Consider the following 22279-nt stretch of genomic DNA (forward strand, 5'->3'; position numbering starts at 1 on the left):
CAGATGCAGAATCATCCTATACATTAATATAACATGATCCCTTACAGGAGAGCGTCAACACGCAAAAACTAAGAATAAATATATTCACAATTGCCTCTAATATTGGTAGGAGATGAAAGCATAAAAAGGTACCTCCGTAAAAGATAATAATCGATAGTTGATAGAAGTGTCTTTCTTTTTTCTTTTTTTTTTTTGAAAAAGAAAAAATGCCTTCATATCCTGTTTTTTTTTTTTGTCCTTTGTTTTTTTTTTGCCACTCAAATTTCCTCTGAGAAATATCTAAAAATCAATACAATAACCTCGGTGTCTTTGTCCGATGAAAGAAAATGCGGAGAGGAGGTCCTCGTGGCCCCGTTAAGTCTGGGAGATTAAGAAATCCAAAATGCATCCTTTGCCACACTGTCCTATGTCTGTCTTCTTTCGCAATCAAAAAGTAACTTCTGTACCCCTTCCACCATTCAAGCTTACCCAGAACCCTGTTCAATTTCACATTGCAAGCAACTATTCCTGGATAAGTCAGAAAATGTTCCTCATCTAGCCCTGTAAAAATTCAGCTGGATGTATGTAAGCAAATTAAGTTAACTGGATGAGATGAAATGAACTGAACTGCAAACACCTTCAGTATTGGGTACATTGTTATTTTTGGCTCATCCAGGGAATGCAATTAATCGGCGGCTTTGATTGGTCGGGTTCCTAAGTCACAGTCGTCCATCAGCGTCCCATCCGTTAGTAGTCAAACCTCTTTATTTAGATAAATAGATCTGTATTCATAGAAAAATAAGCATTGACCACACTGCTGGCTGTTCGTTGCTAAGGCACTTGGCTGTTTTCAGTCGTGTCTCTCCCTCTCTCTGTGTCTCTTGTCTTTTTCTCCATCTATGTGTCCGTCCATCCGTCCAGCTCCATCCTCACCTTCACGGCGTCACAGTTTATGACTCTGTCTTTGACGTTGTTCATTGAGAGCAAGAGCTGGTGTGTTTCTCCTCCGCGCAGGTCTCTGAGGGTGATAATATGAACACTAACCCCCCACCATGTTGTTTCTCTCTCGCATTGTGGTGCTGAGAGTAGAAAAAAGAGCCCCTGCCTCGGTGCTGTACGATTCAGAGGCATAAAGGATGAAAAAATACTGTAGTAGCTGCAGCTGAAGTTTTGCCTCCAGGCAGAGATCTGGGATCAGATAATCCTTGCCAAAACCTGACCTATATGCCAATAGTGGGGAAAGTACAAAACTGACCTCAGCTCGTTATCCAGGAATAAACATACTGTGTAGTGTAGTCCTGCTCCCCCACAGGCTCCTCTCAAAGCCATGCCAGCCTCTGTACAGGAGTCATTGTTACTGGATGATTCATCACCAGAGAGGGAGATGATGAGAAGACAGGAGAAGAGGGTAGCAGGAAAAGAAGAAGGAGGAGGGGGGAAAGGGGGATGGGAGAAAGAGGAGGAGGAGGAGGAGCGTTAAAACTGGTAAGAGCGGTCCAGTACCTCCATGTAGTCTGGTGTGGTCCTCAGTCTTGCTCTCTGCTCTCCAGCTCCCTGCTCACTCTGGCTGCTATTACTACTGCCTGCTGAGGAGCTGGCTGTGGTGACCACCAGCGTTTGTTCGGGCCTGGTGTCCTGTTTGGAGTCTGGGGGGTGCGGGTAGCGGGGTGGGGGCCGCGTGTACCTGTCTGGCAGGTCCCTGAACTCAGGGGCGGGGATTCTGAAGAGGCAGTCCACCAGCTCTACCTTAGGGGTGGGGCCCTGGCTGTCGATGACTGTCGGACAGAGGATGCCATTTCCGTGGAGGCCGGCGAGGGGTCCTATCGCCCCGGCAACTGTGTTGATGGGTGATGAGGACACCTCCAGAGTCCATTCCCTCTCCTTCTCTGTTGCAGAGCAGTAACCTCCCTCGCTCTCTTTAGATCCTGCGAACTGCGGCTGCTGCGGCTGTCGTTGTTTCACCACTGCGTCCTGCTCCTCTTTGTAGACGGGGCTGCTACACATGTGCGGGGCTGAAGGAACGTCAGGGCCTCCAGAGGCAGGTTCTGGCGGCAAGATGGTGTCGTAGACGTGGTTGTGCTCCGGCGGAGGAAGAGGGGGTGTCTCTGGGAGGCCGTGGTGATGATGGTGGTGGTGGTGTGTCTGCTCTGTGAAGATCCCACACTCCATTTGGATGCCGGCCAAATCTACCTCTCCCTGGCGACGGAAGGGCAGTTTGTCCCGTCTCCTCAGGGCGTAGGCGATCAGTGCCGCTGCCGCAAAGAAAGCAGAGACAAACAACACAAGCAGGCTGAGCACTAACACCGACAGAGGGATGGAGTCCTTCCCAGGAGGGATCATGGGGCCGAGCCCTGAGCCGGGGTAGCCAACCGAGACACCTCTGTCTGAGGTGGTGGAGGTGGATGTCTGCCCCTCTTGCTCTTGGTCCTCCTGGGGCTCCAGCTCTGGGCAGAGCAGCTCCATGGAGAGAGAGCGGAGGTCTACACCTTTGGTCTTTTCAGGGGAATGACAGACCACCTCCCCTACCACCACCACAGCGCTCAGCCCCTCCAGCCAACGCTTCAGAGGAGCTGCTTCACAATTACACTCCCACGGGTTCTGCTGCAGGTCCACCTGGAGAGATACAGAACACCACAGTGTGTTGTGAGTGTGTAACAAGAAACTAATTACTGCTCTGCTATGCAATGAAAATTCATGAATTCATGAATGGAATGCAAGCAAAAAATAGATACTGCCGGAGCCACTTTTGTGTTGTAGTTTAGTAACTTTTGTCAAAGAATAAGCCAAAGGTTATACCATATAGGCTGACAATAAGAAACATAATGTCTCTGTTTTTTTTTTTTTTTTGCCTTTTATGAAAAAGGGCATATGGGAAATAATCTTTTTGAAGATAATAATAAATTGCTAAAAATGTCTCAGTGATGACCAGTATGTCTAAAAATTTTTTTGGTTCTGAAATATGTAGCTTATGTACAGTATTAACTAATATTGCATATAATAAAACATTTAACATATATACCTACTGAATGGCTATTCAATATTCTCAATGGTAAGGAATAATAATGTACTTCCATACATCAGGTCATGAATCTGTCTGTTTGCCCTACCACTCACAAAATGCCCTCCTGTAACATGTTCAAACCAGCCCTGTAGATTTCATATGAATTCTTTAGTTAAGAACAATGTTCACTTAAAACAGAGTTTACATAAGTGGTTATTCATAAAACCCACCAGCAGGGTTATTATGATGTTAGGGGCTCAGACTGCCAAAGTGAATTCTTTTTTAACAATACACAGGATGTGATATAACAATCCCTTGTTCAATAATCCAGTAGTGACGTGAGTAAGTCCATTTTCTCATGGCCGACTACTCAGTGCATGGTCTAAACAATGTTTGAATATTCAGTCACTCTCTGCAAAGCAGATTATGGACAAAAAGAATCACTTACATCACTTTCTGTTTTCTACAGTACTGATTCATTTCATATCTTTAACAACAATATTGGCAATGAAGGCAGAGATTCTCTCCGTTCGTCTTCTGTCACACTTCCAAGGAGCTTGCACAATTGCTAATTTGGCTTGCCCGTCTTCCTCGCTTGTAGAAATAGCTGAATGCTTTTTGAGATGATTCAGCATTGTTGTTGCAGAGCCATGATATGACAGACTCAGTTCCACATACCTTACAATGAACAAGATGGTCTTTTACTTTCTTGAGGTTTCCCCATGTTGGGCTTTTGTGTGCCTCTGATAATGACATAATTGCTACTAGAGGATGAAACAAAGCCAGAGAGCATTGATAATGAAACCAGAAGCCTACTAGTGGCTGGTCCTCAGCCATACATTTTGCCCAGTTTGAGCAATGTTGTACGTAGTTAGTTTCACTCTGTTAAAGGTTAATTCCATTGAAAAGAGCAATTTCCCAGCTTTCTGCATGGCTGGATATTTTGGCAGAAAATTGGCATGTAGTAGGAATATGTAGGGGCATATTTTCATATTCTGAATAAACACTGGGTGACTGCAAATTATTGCTCTTTATGGTTATGAAACTCTTGAAGTACACCACTAGACAGAAGGATTTCTTAATTGGCTTATATGAAGAATTTCAGTAATATCACACGTTGCATGTTTTTTTTTTCACACCTGTCTGGTCTTGGCAAATGTGCCATCCTACTCTTCACTGCGTGAGTGTAACCGGCTGGTCCTGACTGCAACTAGAAAGAGAAGCTGATGATTTTGCATTTTGCATTTTGCCAAAAATCACTAATCAAACATGGCAGATAATCATGATTGTATAATGCCAGGGTGTCCACCTGCACAAAGGCCAGGAGGAAAACTGATTGTGAGTTTTTGCTATTTCAGTGGCATGCGGCTGCATTCTGGATTTTACTCAGCGGCCCATGAGGTTTGACAGGTTAGCTTCAGTAGGTTGACACCTGTTGCTGTTTCTCCAAATTACTAAAATAAGTAGCTATCTGCAAGAAGCTGCTGCTTTGTATTCACAGGTAATGCTTGCTTTCATACTGATCCCATCAGCTGTATCCCCTCTCATGTGCTGGCACCTGCCCAACTGATCCAGCTCTGTTTACAGTTTACACGCGTGATCACCTAGTGTGTGATTGCTTGCCAACTTGTCAATCAAAGCTTTGTTGTGAACAGAAATAATATACCCTTAGTTGTGAAGACAGGTGCGAGATGTAGTCAAAATACAAGTGCATGAAAACCAGTAATTTTATGAAAATAAGGCCAAATGTGTTTTTAGTGAATTTATTGCCCTATCGAGGAGATTTGGCAACAGCTCAAACTAGCGTATGTAAATCATGTGTCTCAACATGTCAAAAAATGTTGAAGGTAATGCTGATCCCCACAAACAAATATTCATATATTTTGTCATGATCCATCCCTGTAATCCGCTGTGAGGATTTATACTGAAGCCCAATTCAGATGTTCAAGAAGGATACGCTTACCTACAAAGCTAGACTGTCATAAATCTACAGGGCAATCAGTCAAACAATGTCATTCGCTCGACACCTAATCTAAATGTTAACGGGTTGAGTGAGAGTGTGGGTATGTCACTAGGGTTATCAAGTGGCCATGAGTTATTCATAAATATAAATTACCAGACAGATTTAGCTGTGTGCATTTTGCAGTGGCACCATCCCTTTCGATCATTTGCATGTTCTATGAGCAATAAAAAACACTTTGCAAAAGAAAAAAAAAAAAACCTAGACAGACAGCATAGTTTGACGTACTAATACTCATTTTTTTGAATAAGAGAAACACCAGAACTAGAAAAAAAAAACAAAAACAAACAAACTGTGGATGGCAATTGCCATACTTCAGCCTGAGGGAGTTAATTTGATCTTGTGGTTTTTATCATTACAATAGAGAGCAAAGATCAAGTAATAATTGCCCAAAATTTATTTGGAAGCTATAAAAACTCACATCAGGGAAGCACTCAGGATATTCCATCTAAGCTGCGGGTCTTATAATTGATCCTGCTGACCAAATGGCAATATCTTGTCAGTCATCAAAATTGCTCGACTTAGTCCTCAGAAATCTAGTCAATATTAGTCTTCGCTGAAATAACACCCCTGGATTTAGGTCTGGCTTCCCTTTCTTTCCCTGTTGATGACTATGTGTTTCAGTGCGTTTTGGAGTAATTCACACAACGGAGGTGAAAAGAAAGCATTTGAGGATGAATCTGCAGTAAATTGCTAGATGTCATCAATCTGTGATGTTCAATACATTCCAGGAGTTATTTTGTGATGAAGTGAAGTGTTGTAAATTTTTTTTTTTTTTTTGGAGAACTCACTTTGCCTCAGCCTGCCTAGTCTGTGTCTACTTCAGTTAGTAATTTCCTGCATTTCCCAGAACAACTTTCAATAAACCCTTAGAGAAAGGCCCTGAACTTGTTGCATTCAGTTGTTGATTTTACATTTAGGTGGAGAGAGCAAGAGTAATACAAAGTACAAGACGGCAAGAGTCTGTGGTCTACTGAGGATTCTGTCAGTGGAGAAACTGGTATTTCTTCCTCTTTTATGATGGATTTCTCTCTGTATGATTGTCAAACATTGATTTTACCATTTGTTTACCATTGATGGTTTAGAGCTTCTGCTGTCATTTTCCATTGTAGCTGCACAGTAAACATCACGGTATGATGTCGCATTGTCTATATTTGGCCAGTTATCCATGAGAATAAGAAAAACACACCATCAGATGATGAAATTGGCCCAGAAATGCAAGTTGCATGGCCAACAGTTGTTTTCCTAGCAGAGTTTAAGTGTTTTATATAGACCTAAATAAGTTACATGCGAAGACACCTTTCCTTGCCTGAAAAAGTTTAGTGGTTGCAATTTTTCCTGCACATTTTACACAGTCCTGTCTATCTATCTATCTATCTATCTATCTATCTATCTTTGTATCTCTCTCTCTCTCTCTCTCTCTCTCTCTCTCTCTCTCTCTCTCTCTCTATGTATATATATATATATATATATATATATATATATATATATATATATATATATATGTATGTATATGTATGTATATCTACAACATTTGGAGTGTGCCTACATTACTGGTGAAATATGATCTAAATAAGACAATATATTATTATTATTATTATGATTATTATTATTATCATTTAAAAGCACTAACTACAAGAGATGAGCAGCTAACACTAGCTGACTTGTTGCAGCTCACACAGGTGTGGATAATAATCTTGGCTGTTAAATATGTAATGCCTAAATAACTTGATATTGATATTCATTGCTAATCACTGCCAGGTTGTGGGAGAGACACAACCATACAGGTCTGAGACTCATACATTATACACCAACTGTTTACACTACTTCTTTATATTATAATTTTTGTTATACTGCTTCATGCATGCACTATGTTTATCTGTGTTTTTGATTTCTGTGCTTACAACATCTGTTGCACGTCTGTCCGTCCTGGGAGGGATCCCTCCTCTGTTGCTCCCCTGAGGTTTCTTCCTATTTTTCTCCCTGTTAAAGGGGTTTTTTAGGGAGTTGTTCCTCATCCGATGTGAGAGTCCAAGGACAGAGGATGTTGTATTTCCTGTTAAGCCCTTTGCGACAAATTTGTAATTTGTGATTCTGGGCTATATAAATAAATAATATTGAATTGAATTGAATTGAATTGAATTGAATAGACAGTTCTCCTGTAGCCCCCTATTGGCTGGCTGGAGAATAACTTGATGCTCCACCTATAAGTCAATGGCAATAAAGGACACATTTTCATATACACAACAAGAATGCAAAAATGTTGGGATGTCTCTAAAAGTCTAACATTTTCAGGGCTTCTTGTTGAAGTACGTATGTAGTTCTCCTGTTCTGGTAACAAATAAACCTTGTGTATAAATAGGGAGAACAAAAAAAAAAATTAGAAACACCTCTCAATAGAATGCAGTCCAGTACAAGACCTCTGCAAACTACAACCTCAATAGCAAACACAGAATTAAATTTACGCAATGTCAGCAAAAAACTGTTCATTATAAACTTTCATAAAAGGTGGAATTTATGGCAGAGCTGCTGCATTGAATTGCATTAGATTGTACAGGTGGACCTAATAAAGTGGCCACTGAGTGTGTATTTAGCCACTGATTTAGTTGTTCAGCAGAAGATACTAACTGATCGGAACAGAGACTGAGTTTTTACTCGCACACAGATGGGCAGAGAAAATCCTCAATCCATAGCGTCTTACAAAGCCTTTTATTCCACACAGTTGACCTCAGATGCAGTGTTAGTACCATGGACTACACTTTGAACAACACAGGTCCAAAACAAGAAATCCTTCAGGAAACAGCTTAACTGATGTTGAGGAAGCACCATGCCCCTCAATAATCTCCAATAATCGAGGTGTGATCCTTCATTTTGTTTAAGCCCCCAGCCTGTCTTGGGTATCATGAGTCTATAGCAGCAAACAACCGTAATATATTTCTACATGGTTCCTCAGGCTCAGAAACCACCATCTCTCTCCCAGTGTGTCTTCACTAACAAACAGCCTCAGAACTGCTAGCCTTACCCACTCTGCCTTGGATTAAGAATTTACATGGATGTAAATTTACAATGACATTCAGGTTAATCCACACCCACCTAGCCCCATTCCTCTTGAAGAAGAGTCTGGTGTACTAAACTTGCTGAAGAGGGGGGTAGGCAAGGTGGGAGAAATGCAATACCACTAGTTCAGTCCTTATTGGTGAATTGTGCAAAGAAATCACTCACATAATGTCAGGCTCTGGCCCATGTGCAAGCTAAAGAGTACAAGCAACTCTGACTTTAACACGGTGTGTTTACAAAGAAGTGAACGAAATACTATCATGTGAGAAAAACTTAACAGGTGCAGCTTTCACCAGTTTAGCTCCTGATTTATTAAGACCACTTATGCAAATCAAGTCAGTCGCAATTTTCCAATTAGAATACCTGAGGCGCAACCGTAGTCCCATGTGTCGCAGCATTGCTCTCAAAACAATAGACAAAGCAGATGAGAGAGCAGACTGCGATTCCCCACTGTGGCTGAGCCAGAGGCCAGGAGATGAAGGGTTGCCAGAAGTTTAGTCAGTGTGGGTATGGCATGACTATTCTTCGTCTACCGTCCTAGTTAACTTTTTATTTCATCAAGCAGTGATAATATAATACCACTTCTAATCTATACATGTTGTAATCTTGTTCTCTGACATTTAAAAGAGAGCAGTTCTCAAATGGAATAATCTATCTTATTTTTTTCATTTATATTCTTCCCCTTATTTTTCTTCATCTCTTCCTCTTGTGCCTTTGAGCACATAAAACAGCAGCTACGGCTTTCTCAGGGTGAGAGGCTAGGGTGTGCTTCCTCTGGGTGTTGAATACTGGCTGCAGCTACATGCATTTTGGTTTAATAACTCAATTTGAGCGATCTGTTTCGACAATCTCCTCCTCCACTTTTGCACCATGTTATCGTCACTCCTCAAAATACATATGAACTGGGTCAAATGCACTAAAAGTCTGCTGCCAAGTGTCCTATTCCACTCACCGTTCCACATTTCCACTCAGAAAATGCTTGTGCACACAGGTTAGTAGAACAGAATCGGCACTTTTTTAAGCACACAACTGCATTAGTGCCCCTGCAAACGGCTTAGTGAATATGGCCCCGAGCCTCGCGTGTGCACCAACCTGCACCAGTCCAGTCAGGTGCTCCAATACGCCCTCCACGGGGAGCTGGAGAAAGTGGTTGTTTCGTAGATTGAGGCGCGCTAGATTAACTCCAGAGAAGACACCCAGAGGGAGGCTTCGCAGCAGGTTGGCGTTGAGGAACAACAGCTGGAGGGACGGCATGGAGTCAAAGGCCCCGGGATCGACTTCACGGATCTCGTTGTATTCAAAGTAAAGGTACCTAAGGAGAGCAAAGGACAGTGTTGCAGTTTCTGTGGAGACATGCATATTCTCTGAAGAAGAGCTATGGAAATGAGATGATAAATGAGGCATGGTGTGTGGTATATTCACATAGTATATTCATTAATTACCGAATCTCAGTATGTAGTGATGTCTCTCCCATGACCTAAAGCAGTTCAAATGAGTGAGTTTTCACTTTATTCTCTATGGCCAGAAAGGAGTCTGCTCTACTCCTGAGTTTGTGATGCATCACTTCTCTTTGGACAGAAAAAAAAAAAAAAAAAAAAAAAAAAAAAATCAGCTATCACTGCTATAAAACAAAGTTCACACCTTGTAACAGGATATATCTATAAAACCATCTCTTTATTGGCAGTGGAGATTATAATTACATTTGTTTGTTTTGCTGATATCATGCATCAGAGTTTTGGGTTTGCATTGCTTAGCTTTCAGAGAGAGCTGTGCATGCTCACAAATACTGGCTTAACAATCTCAGGCCAAGGGAATAAATTGTTATAAGTTTGTGCAGTCATGCTGAAAAGAGATTTTGATGACCATAATGCTTAATTAGAACATGGTGCGCATCTTAATATTTTAAAACACTACTTATTTTGAGATGTTGCTTGGCTAATTTATACATCTGCTATGCGTTCACAGCACCATAGTTTGATGAGTTAGGGTAATTTAATGTGTGAATATTAATGTAGAGAAGTCATAACAAAGATTGTATTTGGTAAGCATTTAATTGTTGACGGCTGATTGGTTTAAGTCAAATGTTACTGAGTTATAAAATGATGACATAGCCACTTTCCCTTTTAGTTTTATTTTATTTTATTATATTTCATTTTTTCCCCAGTGATAGCAATTTCGGTGGTTATTAATTTAAGGGAAGGTCAGGGATTTTAATAGATTTAAAGAGCTTGTCCTTGCATACAAGCCATCCCATACACTCCCATACACTGCAGTAATATTGAGAATAAATAATAGCACTTGTAAAACACTTGAAAATACATGAAACACTGAGTTGCTGTAATGTCACTAATGACGGCTAACTGTAGGTTAACAGAAAGGCCTTTTGAGTGTCCTGACAAGGTCTTCACTAGCGATTAAAGGTGAAATTAACCTAAATCATATTCTGAATATTCTAATACTGTAATACTGTAATTTTCTGTAATATTTCTGTCGGAGGGCACGCCTAATTCTCTATGATAGAATATGAAAGCTGGCCTATGGACTCTGTAATGTTTAATTCATTGAATCAGTATCAGTTTAATTATTAATACACTTATTTACATTAGGTATTTGCTAAGGTTTGCTTATATCATTTGCACAGAAATTATCTTTGTACGGCTAATCTCTGACAGTGATACAGTACATGCATCACTCTGAGAACTGGTTTTTATAATAGCCTCTTTGCAGCCGCATATTCTTGGCATCTCCCAGACGTTTCACCACCTTATCAACACCTCTGTATGCAAATTTTAAAAAACATTAATTTTCACGTTGTCACTCATAGCAGACTCACAACCCAACTGAAGCATGCCATCAGGCAGTGTGACTAACGAATGACACCGCCAGAAAAGAATGGGCACTTTTCATTTCAATCAGAATCTAGCATCATTATAATCAAAATGTTCTGCTCAGTGCTGTGCTATTATTGCAGTGAAATTAATTTCCACATGTTAATCAAACAGATGTCTAAATTTCTAAGCTGAGATGTGATTTCAGTTCATGGATTTATTTCAAGTGCACGCTTGAGACACTTTGACAAACACAAAATAAAAATATGTCATAAAAATGCAATACATCCCAGCAGGGTGTTTATTAAATCTTACCTTAGGTTCTGAAGGCCCAAAAACATGTCAGGGCTGAGCCTCTCCAGGTTGTTCCCATTCAAGTACAGGCTCCTCAGGCTTGTCAGGCTGGAGAAGGCCCCCTCCTGCAGGTAGGAGATGCGATTGTTCCCCAGGTGAAGCAGGTCGAGGCTGGAGAAGTTCCAGAAATCTGAGCGGTAGATCCTCTGAATCAGGTTTCCACCGAGGTACAGCTTGCGCCCGTTGAGCGGCCGAGGTGTGAGCTGGGACACATTGAAGAAGCCACACTCCTTACAGTTGACAGTCAGGCCCAGGTCTGTGATGTGCAGGTTGCACATGCAGCCCAGGGGACAGATGATGGGAATGGGGGGTCGTGTCTGGTAACCAGCGACGGGGGGATTCTGGTTTGGCAGCAGGCTCCGGGGCGTTGGGGGTGTTCTGGAGGGTCGAGGCCTCTTTGTTGGCTTTGGGTGCCTCTCTCTCTCTTTACGCTCTGTTGAGGAAGAGGAGGAGGAAGTGGAGGAGGTGTGTGTGTTCTGGCGGGAGCCGTGCACCATGGAGGAAGGTTTTGTAGGCCTGACTCGACCTGGGTGGGAATTTGGCTTAGAGTTAGGGGGCAGATGTTGGGGCTGTGATGAAACGACTGGACCCCCTCCCTCTCCTTGTAACTCTTTATCTGGAAGGTCAGCACACAGCTCTTTGCGGGGAATTTCCCTCAGGTCCTTGCCATGAAGGTGGAAGGGATACTCACAGGTGACATCTCCTACTACAGCCGTGTAGGGGATCTGACCCAACCACTGCTGCAGCTGGACTGCGTCACAGCCACAGTTCCAGGGATTCTCCTCCAGCTGCAGCTCCATCAGGGAACGTCCCACATACTCCAGCGTCCCAGCATATGCCAGGCTCTTCAGACGGTTTCCCCGCAGATCCAGGTGTGTCAGAGACACCGATCTGGAGCAGGTAAGACAAAAAAAAAAATCATTTGATAGAAACTGAAAACAAAGTTTAAACCTTTTATTGTTTTTTTTTTTTTTTTTTTTTATTTTATGATTAATCCTCTGATGTGAAAAACTATGAGATGCAAACAATAATTTGTTTTTTTTTCCTGAAGAAAACTAATTTGTGTTTTTTTCCTGAGGAAAAAATGCCAGATACTTTTTTTTCCTGAAGAAAAAATTGTACCTGGCATTGTTATTTTTTTGCAAAGTACACTAACTGCACAATTCAACAGCTTTGCAAATAGCCTAACCTGAACAGATGAGCAGGCAAGACAGGGATCAGGTTGTCGTTGAGGATGAGAACCCGGAGTTTGTAGAGGAACCTTAGAGCACCGCTGTCGATGCGTTTGATCACATTGTAGTCCGCCTGCAGGTAGGTAAGAGTGAGTGGGATCAACTACATGTTAATTGCTGCAAAGAGAAAGTAAATTGAACATAGCAAGAGAGTCAAAGCAGTTGTCAACTCATTGATTTGAAAAAGAAAATGATTTAAAATACTTTGACCTCACAGCTCTCAATAAGCTTCATTTAGTGAAGCTGCCTGGTGGCCAGTGGCCATTACAGTCACACAAATTTGCAGTAATCTGTGACAATTGGTCAATAATCCTGTCAGTCATATATATATAAAAAAAATCAACATGGTTTATCATCCCAAACCTACCTGGAGGTATTCCAGTGCCTCTAAGCCAGAGAAGGTATCATTTCGGAACACCTCCAGCTTGTTTTCATGGAGGTACAGCCGTCTTAGCTTGGCCAGCCCGTGGAAAGCTCCCACCCGGATGTCCTGGAGTGCATTGTTGCCAAGGTTTATCGCCACTGCGTTGCTAAGGTGCTGAAACCCGTTGCTATAGAGACGCCTCAGAGAGTTCCTCTGGAGATTGAGTTTGAATGGGCGGACCCACGACTGTGACACCTGAATGATTAATTAGTGCACTGATTGGTTATCTCATTAATTATAGGTATGTAATAATAAAGAAACACCCATAAGCCACATTCAACACAGGATATTAGACTTGGAGAGATGGTATGTGAAAGAGATACTGATTAGGCACCACCTACACGTTTATAAAAGCACATGCAGTGCAGTAAAGTGAAGTGTGGTCTGGCATACATGATACATGAATAATGATGATGCATCAGTACCTGGCTGACATTAGTGAAGCCTCGCCCATCACAGTGCACGTGCAGCACGCCTTCTTTGACCTCACATGTGCACGGCTCAAAGCACGGCTCATCCACTTCCTCCTCAGAGTTGTCCACCAGAGGGGTGTGTGTGGAGGTGGGGGTAGGGGTGGGGGTGTGTGAGGCCCGGGACAGACACACACACCCCAGGGCCACTGCCAGAGCGACCCACTGCATCCTCCTGCTTCTCCCTCTCAGCTCAGCAGCCTGGGGCAACAGCCCGGCATTGACCCTTCACCGCACTACACAGCACACAGATACATATATACATGCATGCCACAAGCATGCACACACACGCAGGAACGCACGCACACACACACACACACACACACACACACACACACACACACACACACACACACACACACACACAATCAAGGGACCACAAACAGGCAGAAAGACATCATTAATTACAAAAATCATTTCAGGATGAATCAGATTCATGACACACTGCAGGCCTACTAAAGCAGACAGAAGATAAAGGTTAAACCACACAGAGTGGAATGCCATGGTAAAAGAATGACATTAAATTGGATTAATGATATATAGGCCGACTGAAAGCCATGGGATACAGGAGTATGAGCAGAAGCATGGTGATTGCAAACGGAAGACAAATTCAGGACATGACCAGGACTTTGGATTTACAGGTTATTACAAAAGTACCAAAAAAATGATAATCAAAAGTGTAAAATGTGAGAGTAATATATCTGCTCTAAGAATTTAATTACTGAATTTATATTGAAAATATAGGTATAGATAATGCATAGCAAGGGCAAACATGTCATCACCTGTAAATCATATTTAGTCATTTTCAGAGTGGCTTTAAGTTGAGAAAAAAGCTTGCGATGAATATATTCATCTGCATTCTGAAATGCTCAGTGAAGCTGAAATGTCACGCATGTGTCGTTTTAATGTATGCATTATGAATATGGGCAAATGCAAATCAGATTCATAATGCATCTGTCTAATGAACTGCTCCATTTAATAAAAGGAATGGCAATCAGAGAGCAGAAAGATGCTGCAAAATTCCCCATATTATCAATCAGCAGAATGCCAGGCTATCAAATGCCATCAAGTCCTGTCATAATCATGATTATGATAATGATACTGGAGTGACAGCATCACTAGGAATCAAAAAAACACTTCAAAATTTCAAAAGGGATGCTGCGATGACAGGAACAATGAATTGATGATGATAGTGATGGAGATGATGATGAGGATGCTAATGGCAGTGCAATAACATCAAGACGAGAACTATCGTAGTGAAAGTGAGACTTGCAGCAGTCCCACAAAAAAAAAAAAAAAGGCTGAGATGTGACTCTTGCATGGGGATATTTCTTCTCAAGTCTTAATGAGATCTAAATTGGATAAAGCACCTCCATCAGCTCATACAGTGTTGAACGCTGCCATGCGAAATGCAATAATGATCATGGTGGTATGGTAGCTGTAATCATACAGCAATAATCTAACATCAGCAAGTTAGACAAGGAGGCAGCAGTGAAAAGATCACCGCCCGGGAGAGGAAGAGCAATCACAGAGATGATTATGACGGGGAGATGAGGGGAGCAGTGGGAATGAGAGGAAGAGGGTGGGAATGAGGCAAAGCAATGGAGTCTGGCGGGGAGGCAAAAATATAAGAAGAGTAAAAGGGAGAGAGATCGTACAAGGGAAGAGAAAACAGGAGAAGAGCGGCAGAGGAGAGGTGGGAGAGAGGAGTGGGATTGCATAAGCAGTAAGAAGTCAGTCAAGGCTGCCACTCAGGATGAGAGCTCACAGTGAAACAGCTGAAATCTGATATTGATTACATCAAAGCCCTCCTCTCTCCCTGCGCACACTGTACTTCTGCCTCAGAGAAATAGCGTTGGATCAAGTATGTGCATTTGTGTGTGTGCACATGCTTGTCCGCGTGTGTTGAAAACAATGTGTGAAAGGTCAGCCCATCTGTGAAAAGTGTTTTTTTTTTTTACCTTACCAAATATAGGTAGCTAGGCAAGAGTACAAAAGTTTGTACTTTCTTATCAAAGCAGTGCAATGCTGTAATACATTACTCCTTTGATAATGCAAGAATATACACAAATAAATGAACAGAAATACACAACCAGTGCTGGAAAACGTGGCACTGCTTTCCTCTTACACAGAGAAATTCACCCATTGACAGTGTTTCGTAGCTGCTGCACATCTACTCTTCATACAAGGATCCATACAGGAAATACAGATCGACATATTCAATAGTTTTTGACCAACTGGAATACAATATATTACATGTGGAATACAATATACTATATTCTATCATAATTCCAATAGGTCCTTGTTGAAAAACAATGCAGTCAACCAGGAAAATGCATTGTTTACCAGTGGGCCTGAAGCCCCCCTGAATAGCAGAGATCAATACTGAGTCCAGATAGACCTATGGGGTCCTCCTGATAGAATTTGCTTCGGTGGATGACCATTGCTCAGTAATGAGAATCACAGTCAACACTCAAGCCCTTTTCTCCACCTCCAATCAGCCAAGTGAACTAGTCAGCATTCAGCATAGCCCTGCATCATTATCACGACAACAAACCAAAGTAGTCGTGTGCTGACTGATGACAACACAGCAAATTAGAGCATTATCTGTCTGTCTGTCTATCTATCTATCTACATGTCTGTCTGTCTGTCTATTTATCTGTCTGTCTGTATGTCCAATTCAAGTGTGAAAACAGGCCTGACACAGGTGTGGCTTCTCTCCGTGTCTTTCTTGAGTCTTTCTGACTCTGAGTTTTTCTTCCCCAGACCTGCACACTGACGCAAGCGAACCAGAGATGACGGTCACTGCTTATTCCTCGCCATATTATTCATGTCACATAATTCCAGTGTCTACCTCTCCGTCCTCTCTGTCCGTCAGGCGATACAGAGCCTCACTGAGCTTCACACGGCTTTACATGGGCCCCTGCTCCCAGCACAGACCCGCACTATCAGGCAAGCAGCAGCATCAATGATCAAGTGTATAGGCTATCAGCCCGGATAGCCCACAGCCCTCCAAGAAAATCAATTAGCCCTAACATTACTGCGCACAAATTGTAATAGTGAGCAGAATTAAAGCATGACCAATTAAATCGCCTAGTCATTAACAGAACCTATTAAGACGTTTACCAGGCTATGTATGAAAATCCTTGGCAGAGTAACGCAATCCAATTGCATTCCCCATTGTCTGTCTCCCCACCAGCCCCTCTGATCCACACAGCGACGCTTAGCAGAGCAGGGATGCGGGTAATACTCACTCAGTCCGCCGCCAAAGAATTAGGGAACGACCGAGAAAACACTTTAGAGGCTGACTGTCGACATGTCGTTCACATTCAGCCGCACTCTTCTCCCTCTCTCTCTTCCCTCTCTCTCCTCTCCTGTAGCGGCTGAGGCGGATGGGGGGAGCAGGGGGGGACGTGATAAGACTGCAATGAGGTGGAGGATAAAAAACGGGAGAGAAAAACGATTGGCTTTAGGATGCAGGTCCGCTTCTCCACAGTGCAGCCCGTGGGAGCTGCGGCACTGGACCGCTGGACAGGCGTGCGATGCGTGGAGTTGTATCGGGCTTAATGTTGTTGAATCCTCTCTTCTTCTAAAACAATTGGGTAATTCATAAAGAAAGGGGGAACGGATGCGCCGGAATTAATCATGCAATAAGGTGGCGCACAAATGCTAGTTTGTAAATTAGGCGTATAACGCGCAGGGTGGGTTCCTCCTCACCAAAGGAGCCAGTTCAGTTCCTCATAATAAACAGATTACTAAAGACACAAGAGTCACAGACAATGGGCTCCATAAACTTTCTCCTCACGTTGCCCCCGTATGCAGTCTGGTAAAAATACCCCGACTGTTCAGCTATACCGACAATAATTTATAATCTCATTAGTTTATTCATCTCTCCTCTTGCCCTTAAGCACCGACGGATTTCGTGAAACCGGTGTGTGTTACCATGGCGACCCGTGCCAGCTGGCATCATTGCGCACACACTCACAGACACACACAGACACACACACGCACACAGCGTCAGTAGGGAAAAACTGTGGTGACTTTATGAGGAGAACGGCACAGATTACGGAAAGGCCTGGAAGACCGCATGGCCTACATCAAAACACCTGCCGTGCCAAATGGAGGTGGTGGGCGCAACAGATGCCACGGAGATTGAGGGGAATGAAGCCCCCCACCAACTCTGAATTTAGCTTGAGCGGGCTTCCTACATCGGCTAATCACAGCCTGCTAGGTTTCAGCTGCTCCATCAATACTGGCCTTAAGTGGCCCGGTGTCCTGGGGCCTGGGGTCCCGAGTAGGTGAGTGTCAGGGTCTCCATCAAGGACGATGTGGTATCACGGTGTTGAAACAAGCATTCAAAAAGCGTTCAAATATCAGTCACCCGGTTGCATGGGCATAGGAAAAGATTTAATAACAACATGTCTTCCACATTACTGAGCTGAAAGTTCAATTTTCAGTTCAATTTCACATTGATTTCAGCGTGCATTAAGGCGAATCACCTTGAGGTAATGGAGAGGTGCATCTCTCTGTTTCTCTCTGGGTTTCTCTCTCTCTCTCTCTCTCTCCTTCCTTCTCTGCGTTTCTCCCTGCCCCCCCCCCCCCCCCCCCCCCCCCGCTCTCACCGTCTGTAACTCTCCCCACAGCAATGGAGGGGAAAGCTCTCCCTGGAGATTCCTATCAGAAACAGTAACAGAGACGGTTCCAGTAATATCAGGAAGATGTAGATGATGGTTATAGATTTCAGGGCTCTCAGGTGCATTAGGCTGTATTACAGCTTCCCCACAAGGCTACTTAACGCTCACTGCAATGGAAACAGGCTGGCAGATGCAGGGCATGTGCATACAGGCACACAGACATGCATTTGTGAGCATTGCAGATATATACACACACACACACACAAACACGCACACACGCACACTTAAGTCACTTAAGTCACATAGGGCTGCTGCAGATCTACATTAATAAGATCCAACAAGACAATTCATAGGTGCTGGCAAGTACTGACCTAGGGTGAGATATTATTTCCAACTCCCTCATTGTTAATGCTAGGACTGTGGCAGGGGTAATGCGATGCCAGACCTGAGGTTATATACTAGCTCAGAGTGTAACAACGCCCATGCCAGAGAATCTGTGAGGAAAACACCCAGTTTCCTCACAGCGGTATTGTCAGTGAACCATGGAGGCTTCCTAAATTAAGAAAACAAACGGAGAGGAACTGAGAGAAGATGGTTATCAGGCACCATCAGATACCTGCGTGTCTGTTCTCCTGGGGCAGGAGCCGCTCTGAGCACATAAAGTACTTTTTTAGAGCCTTGAAGGGGCCTCTAAAGTAGGGGATCTATTTATACTGGCCTAGTGCTGTCTGTGGAGCTGTCCAGTGCTGAAATGGATGGGGATTCATTCTGTTTCATTTCAGCCACTTCTCTTTTCTTCCTCCTCCGCTTTCTGCTCCTCCAAAGCCTTTCCTTTCTATCCCCCTCTGAATTATTTCTGTCAGATCATACTTTGATTTCTTCCATTTGATTCTCCTTTCTTCCTTCCTCTCTCACTTTCTTCCTTCATTCTTTACTTTCTTCCTTTGATTCTCCTGTGGGCCTTGTCAATTTGTACTGGTTTTCGTGTCATTCTTTCTTTGTTTCCTTCTTTCCTGCACCCTTAGGTTCATTTCCTCCCAGGTCACTCTGTCTCCTCCTTTACCGTTAGCACACTAAAACAGCGGTCATCCCAATATGTGGCTGTCTCCTAACCTAATGCTTGCCTTCGGTGTATAATATGCTCTTGTTCACAACATATTGTCCATGGGGACAAACATGTAAGCGTGAGTGAGCAAAAGTGCAAGTACACACACACACACACACACGTGGCCCATAGTGAAAACATGATGTTCACACACATCCCTGTCCCCAGGCAATCTATGGGTCAGAAAATCTGCTCCGAGCTACATGTTGTTCACATACTGTGGCGCTGTCCCTTAACATGTGTTTTGGTTTCTTTCGGGCCCACATGGCCCCCAGTCTCTCATTACTCACTGGGATGAGGCAATCAGTGAGGCAAGGGCACCCTGCACCCAGTGGAAAGGAGAGGCAGGGAGGAAAAAAGGAGGGAAAAGAGGGAAAGGAGGGAGGGAGCGCAAAAAAAAAAAAACAGGCTAGTTGTAGGAGAGAGTGAAAGGGAGACAATGAGCAAAGGGAATTCAGGGAGCGTGAGGGCTGGCTGAGATGTGGAGTGAAGAGAGAGGGGAATGGAGAGGGGGAGAGCAGCCAATAGATAGGGGGATAGATAGAGTAGGAGAGAGGAGAGAGCAAGAGGAGAGGAGGGGGGGAGATGGCCAGGAGCGCAGGTGGTTCTGTCATTAGCTCCAGATTAAAGCAGAGGGCAACTCCAGAGGACTCACCTCTGATTCACACACTAGTACTGCAGGCAAGGACAAGCCTCCCGGGAGACATGAAACACGCACACACACACTCAGACACACATACACACACATGTACAGATGTGCAAATGCAAACACACACACACACAGACGGGCACACATGCTGAAGACACAGTGAGTCACAGGATTACCCACAGGCTCACATGCTTCTGAAGACACAGAGTAACACACAAACACATGGGCACATGCACACATATAATACCCCCCTCTTCATTTAGCATGACTACACACAAACACACAAACTCAACAAGATACACAGTGACTCAGAAGAACATGCAAACTCCCACACACATACCACATACAGAGACACGCAACGCTGCAATACACACACACACACACACACACACACACACACACACACTGTTGAGCTAATTAATCAAATCTCCTGTTTTAATTAGGATTTAAATCAGTTGCTATGGGAACCTTGCCCCTTGGAATCTTAAGGTAAAGGCGGCTGCTGCCTTCAATGACTCTACAGGAAGCTGACCGAGGGGGACAAATTCATAAAACCCACTGTGATTCAGCTGACTGCATTCTACATTGCATTTTCACACAGACACATTTTTCTGGGGAGGCCCGAGGTGCCCAATCTGAACTTCAATTTGGACTCAGTTATAGAGGGGCACGTAAGTGGAAAAATCTGGAATTATTACCACTCACGCTGCAGCTGTGCTAACACAGTGGCCTACCTTACCATGGAAAGCCATAGATGTTGGCATTAAAGGAAAGGTTCAGGGTTGTGAGATGCCTATCCAATTGATCACCACACAAGCCCTCTGTTATTTCATTCAAAAAGTTTTTGTGTTACAAATCACGTAAAAAAGCTTGTTCACACAATTCTAATGGGCTGTTCACTCTCAGAATCAACACAGCCATGCATTTGCTCGCATGCAATTTTGAGAGCAATGGATCCACACTTCCACTAATACTACTAACGGAAGCACTGTGCCACTTTCTCAGAAACAAACATTTTGGTGTGAAAAAATTCTGCATAGTGTTTGCAAGTGGGTTTTATTAGTATGTATAGCATATGCTTGTAAAAATCCTGTATTAAAAGGCTCAGTGCTTCCTTTTCAACCTGATTTCTTGAGAGCGAGAAAGAACCAAAATATCAATATTCTCACTGGCAATTTAACCAGACCCAGAAAACACTAATTAATCAGCAAATGATTCATGGAGGAGTGTTTTCCACATCGTATGAATTAAACAATGTGGATTTGTCAGTGTTAACATTATGTTGACTCACACAGACTTAACACTGGCTTGTTTTATAAGACCTGGATGCACAAGAATAGATCTCAGACTGTATAGTGGAATCACGCTGCTTTCATCTGTCCTGAGTGTCTTAATACCAGTGCAGGTGAAGCATACACTTGATGAAGAGGGGAGAGAGGATGCCAAGTAAAGCCATTAGGCTACAGCAGCTCAGGCATGTGTCTGCCTCACTGGTTGTCATGGTTGCGGTGTTTATCACCTCTTTCCGCGGACTTCGGAAGCCCAGGGGCAAATCAGATTGGCATCAGAGAGGAGGGAGAGAGAGAGAGAGAGCTGGTGAGTGAGGGGGAGGACATATTGGCATAGAGGAGGGGTGAAATGCCAACACGCTGCTGAGGGGAGGTTGAGGAAGGGCATTGGACAAATGTCAATGTGGCTTATTCATGATAAGAATTTTGTTTTTAACCACTTGCCTGTGATTAGACTTTTCACAGCAGGCTTTGAGGTATAGTGGTTCATGTGTCATTCTTCAAATCCCTGCTGAAAACCTCCTTTTATAGAAAAGACTGCTTTATAATTGCTTTACTTCACTTGCATTTTCTTTTATTTCAATCACACCTATTTGGTTGCTCCTTCTTTTAATTTTTATTTATTTATTTATTTGCTTTGTCTTTGTCTTTCTTTTTGTTCTGCCTTGGCAGTGGCAGTGATGATTTTAAGCTTTTATTGTTATTTTTATGCAGTTGTTGTTGTTGTTGATGAGCTTGTTATTGTCTACTGTGTGCTTTTTACTTGATTTACTAATTCTGTTTGACATCCTTGTCCTTGAATCATTTTGTAACTTTGCTTTGAAAAGTGTAACAGAAATAAAAATGATCAATTAACATCAAGCATTATTATTATTATCATTATTATCTGTACAGCTTCAAAACCCCTTGAACGTGCAAACTTGTAGCCTTTAAATAACTTTGCTGTGGGAGTCTAAAAAGTGCGTGAAGGTACCCTCATAAATCAAGGGGAAAATTTGCCCAATATCCGTATGCTGCGCGGCATATGTCTGCCACCTAGTGGTCCCTAAACCAATCATGTTGCATTCCTATACAGGTGTACTGACAGATACAAGGGGATATAATTACATTATCAGAGAACAGGGTGGTTGTAGCGTGGCTACACAGTAATATCGTTTACATCAACAAAAAGCCAGCAGGTGCAGTCTCACCTTTCGGCAGGCGCACCTTTTTCCTTGAGCTGTGATTGGTTATTTCA

The 22279-nt window shown here is 43.1% G+C and overlaps 1 protein-coding gene across 1 annotated transcript; it reads right to left on the minus strand.

Annotated features, from left to right (window-relative positions):
- Nucleotides 1–1383: 1383 nt before the first annotated feature.
- LOC115354189 (SLIT and NTRK-like protein 3) lies at nucleotides 1384–13536 on the minus strand. The gene is made up of 6 exons (XM_030044442.1): nucleotides 13321–13536; nucleotides 12839–13090; nucleotides 12429–12544; nucleotides 11201–12130; nucleotides 9150–9369; nucleotides 1384–2592 (listed from the first exon to the last, which is right to left on the minus strand). Exons 1-6 carry the CDS (start codon nucleotides 13534–13536, stop codon nucleotides 1456–1458), a joined length of 2871 nt encoding a protein of 956 aa, XP_029900302.1. The 3' UTR covers nucleotides 1384–1455.
- Nucleotides 13537–22279: the final 8743 nt, after the last annotated feature.

The sequence above is a fragment of the Myripristis murdjan genome, chromosome 22 (assembly GCF_902150065.1).
Source record: "Myripristis murdjan chromosome 22, fMyrMur1.1, whole genome shotgun sequence".
NCBI classification, from domain to species: Eukaryota; Metazoa; Chordata; class Actinopteri; order Holocentriformes; family Holocentridae; genus Myripristis; species Myripristis murdjan.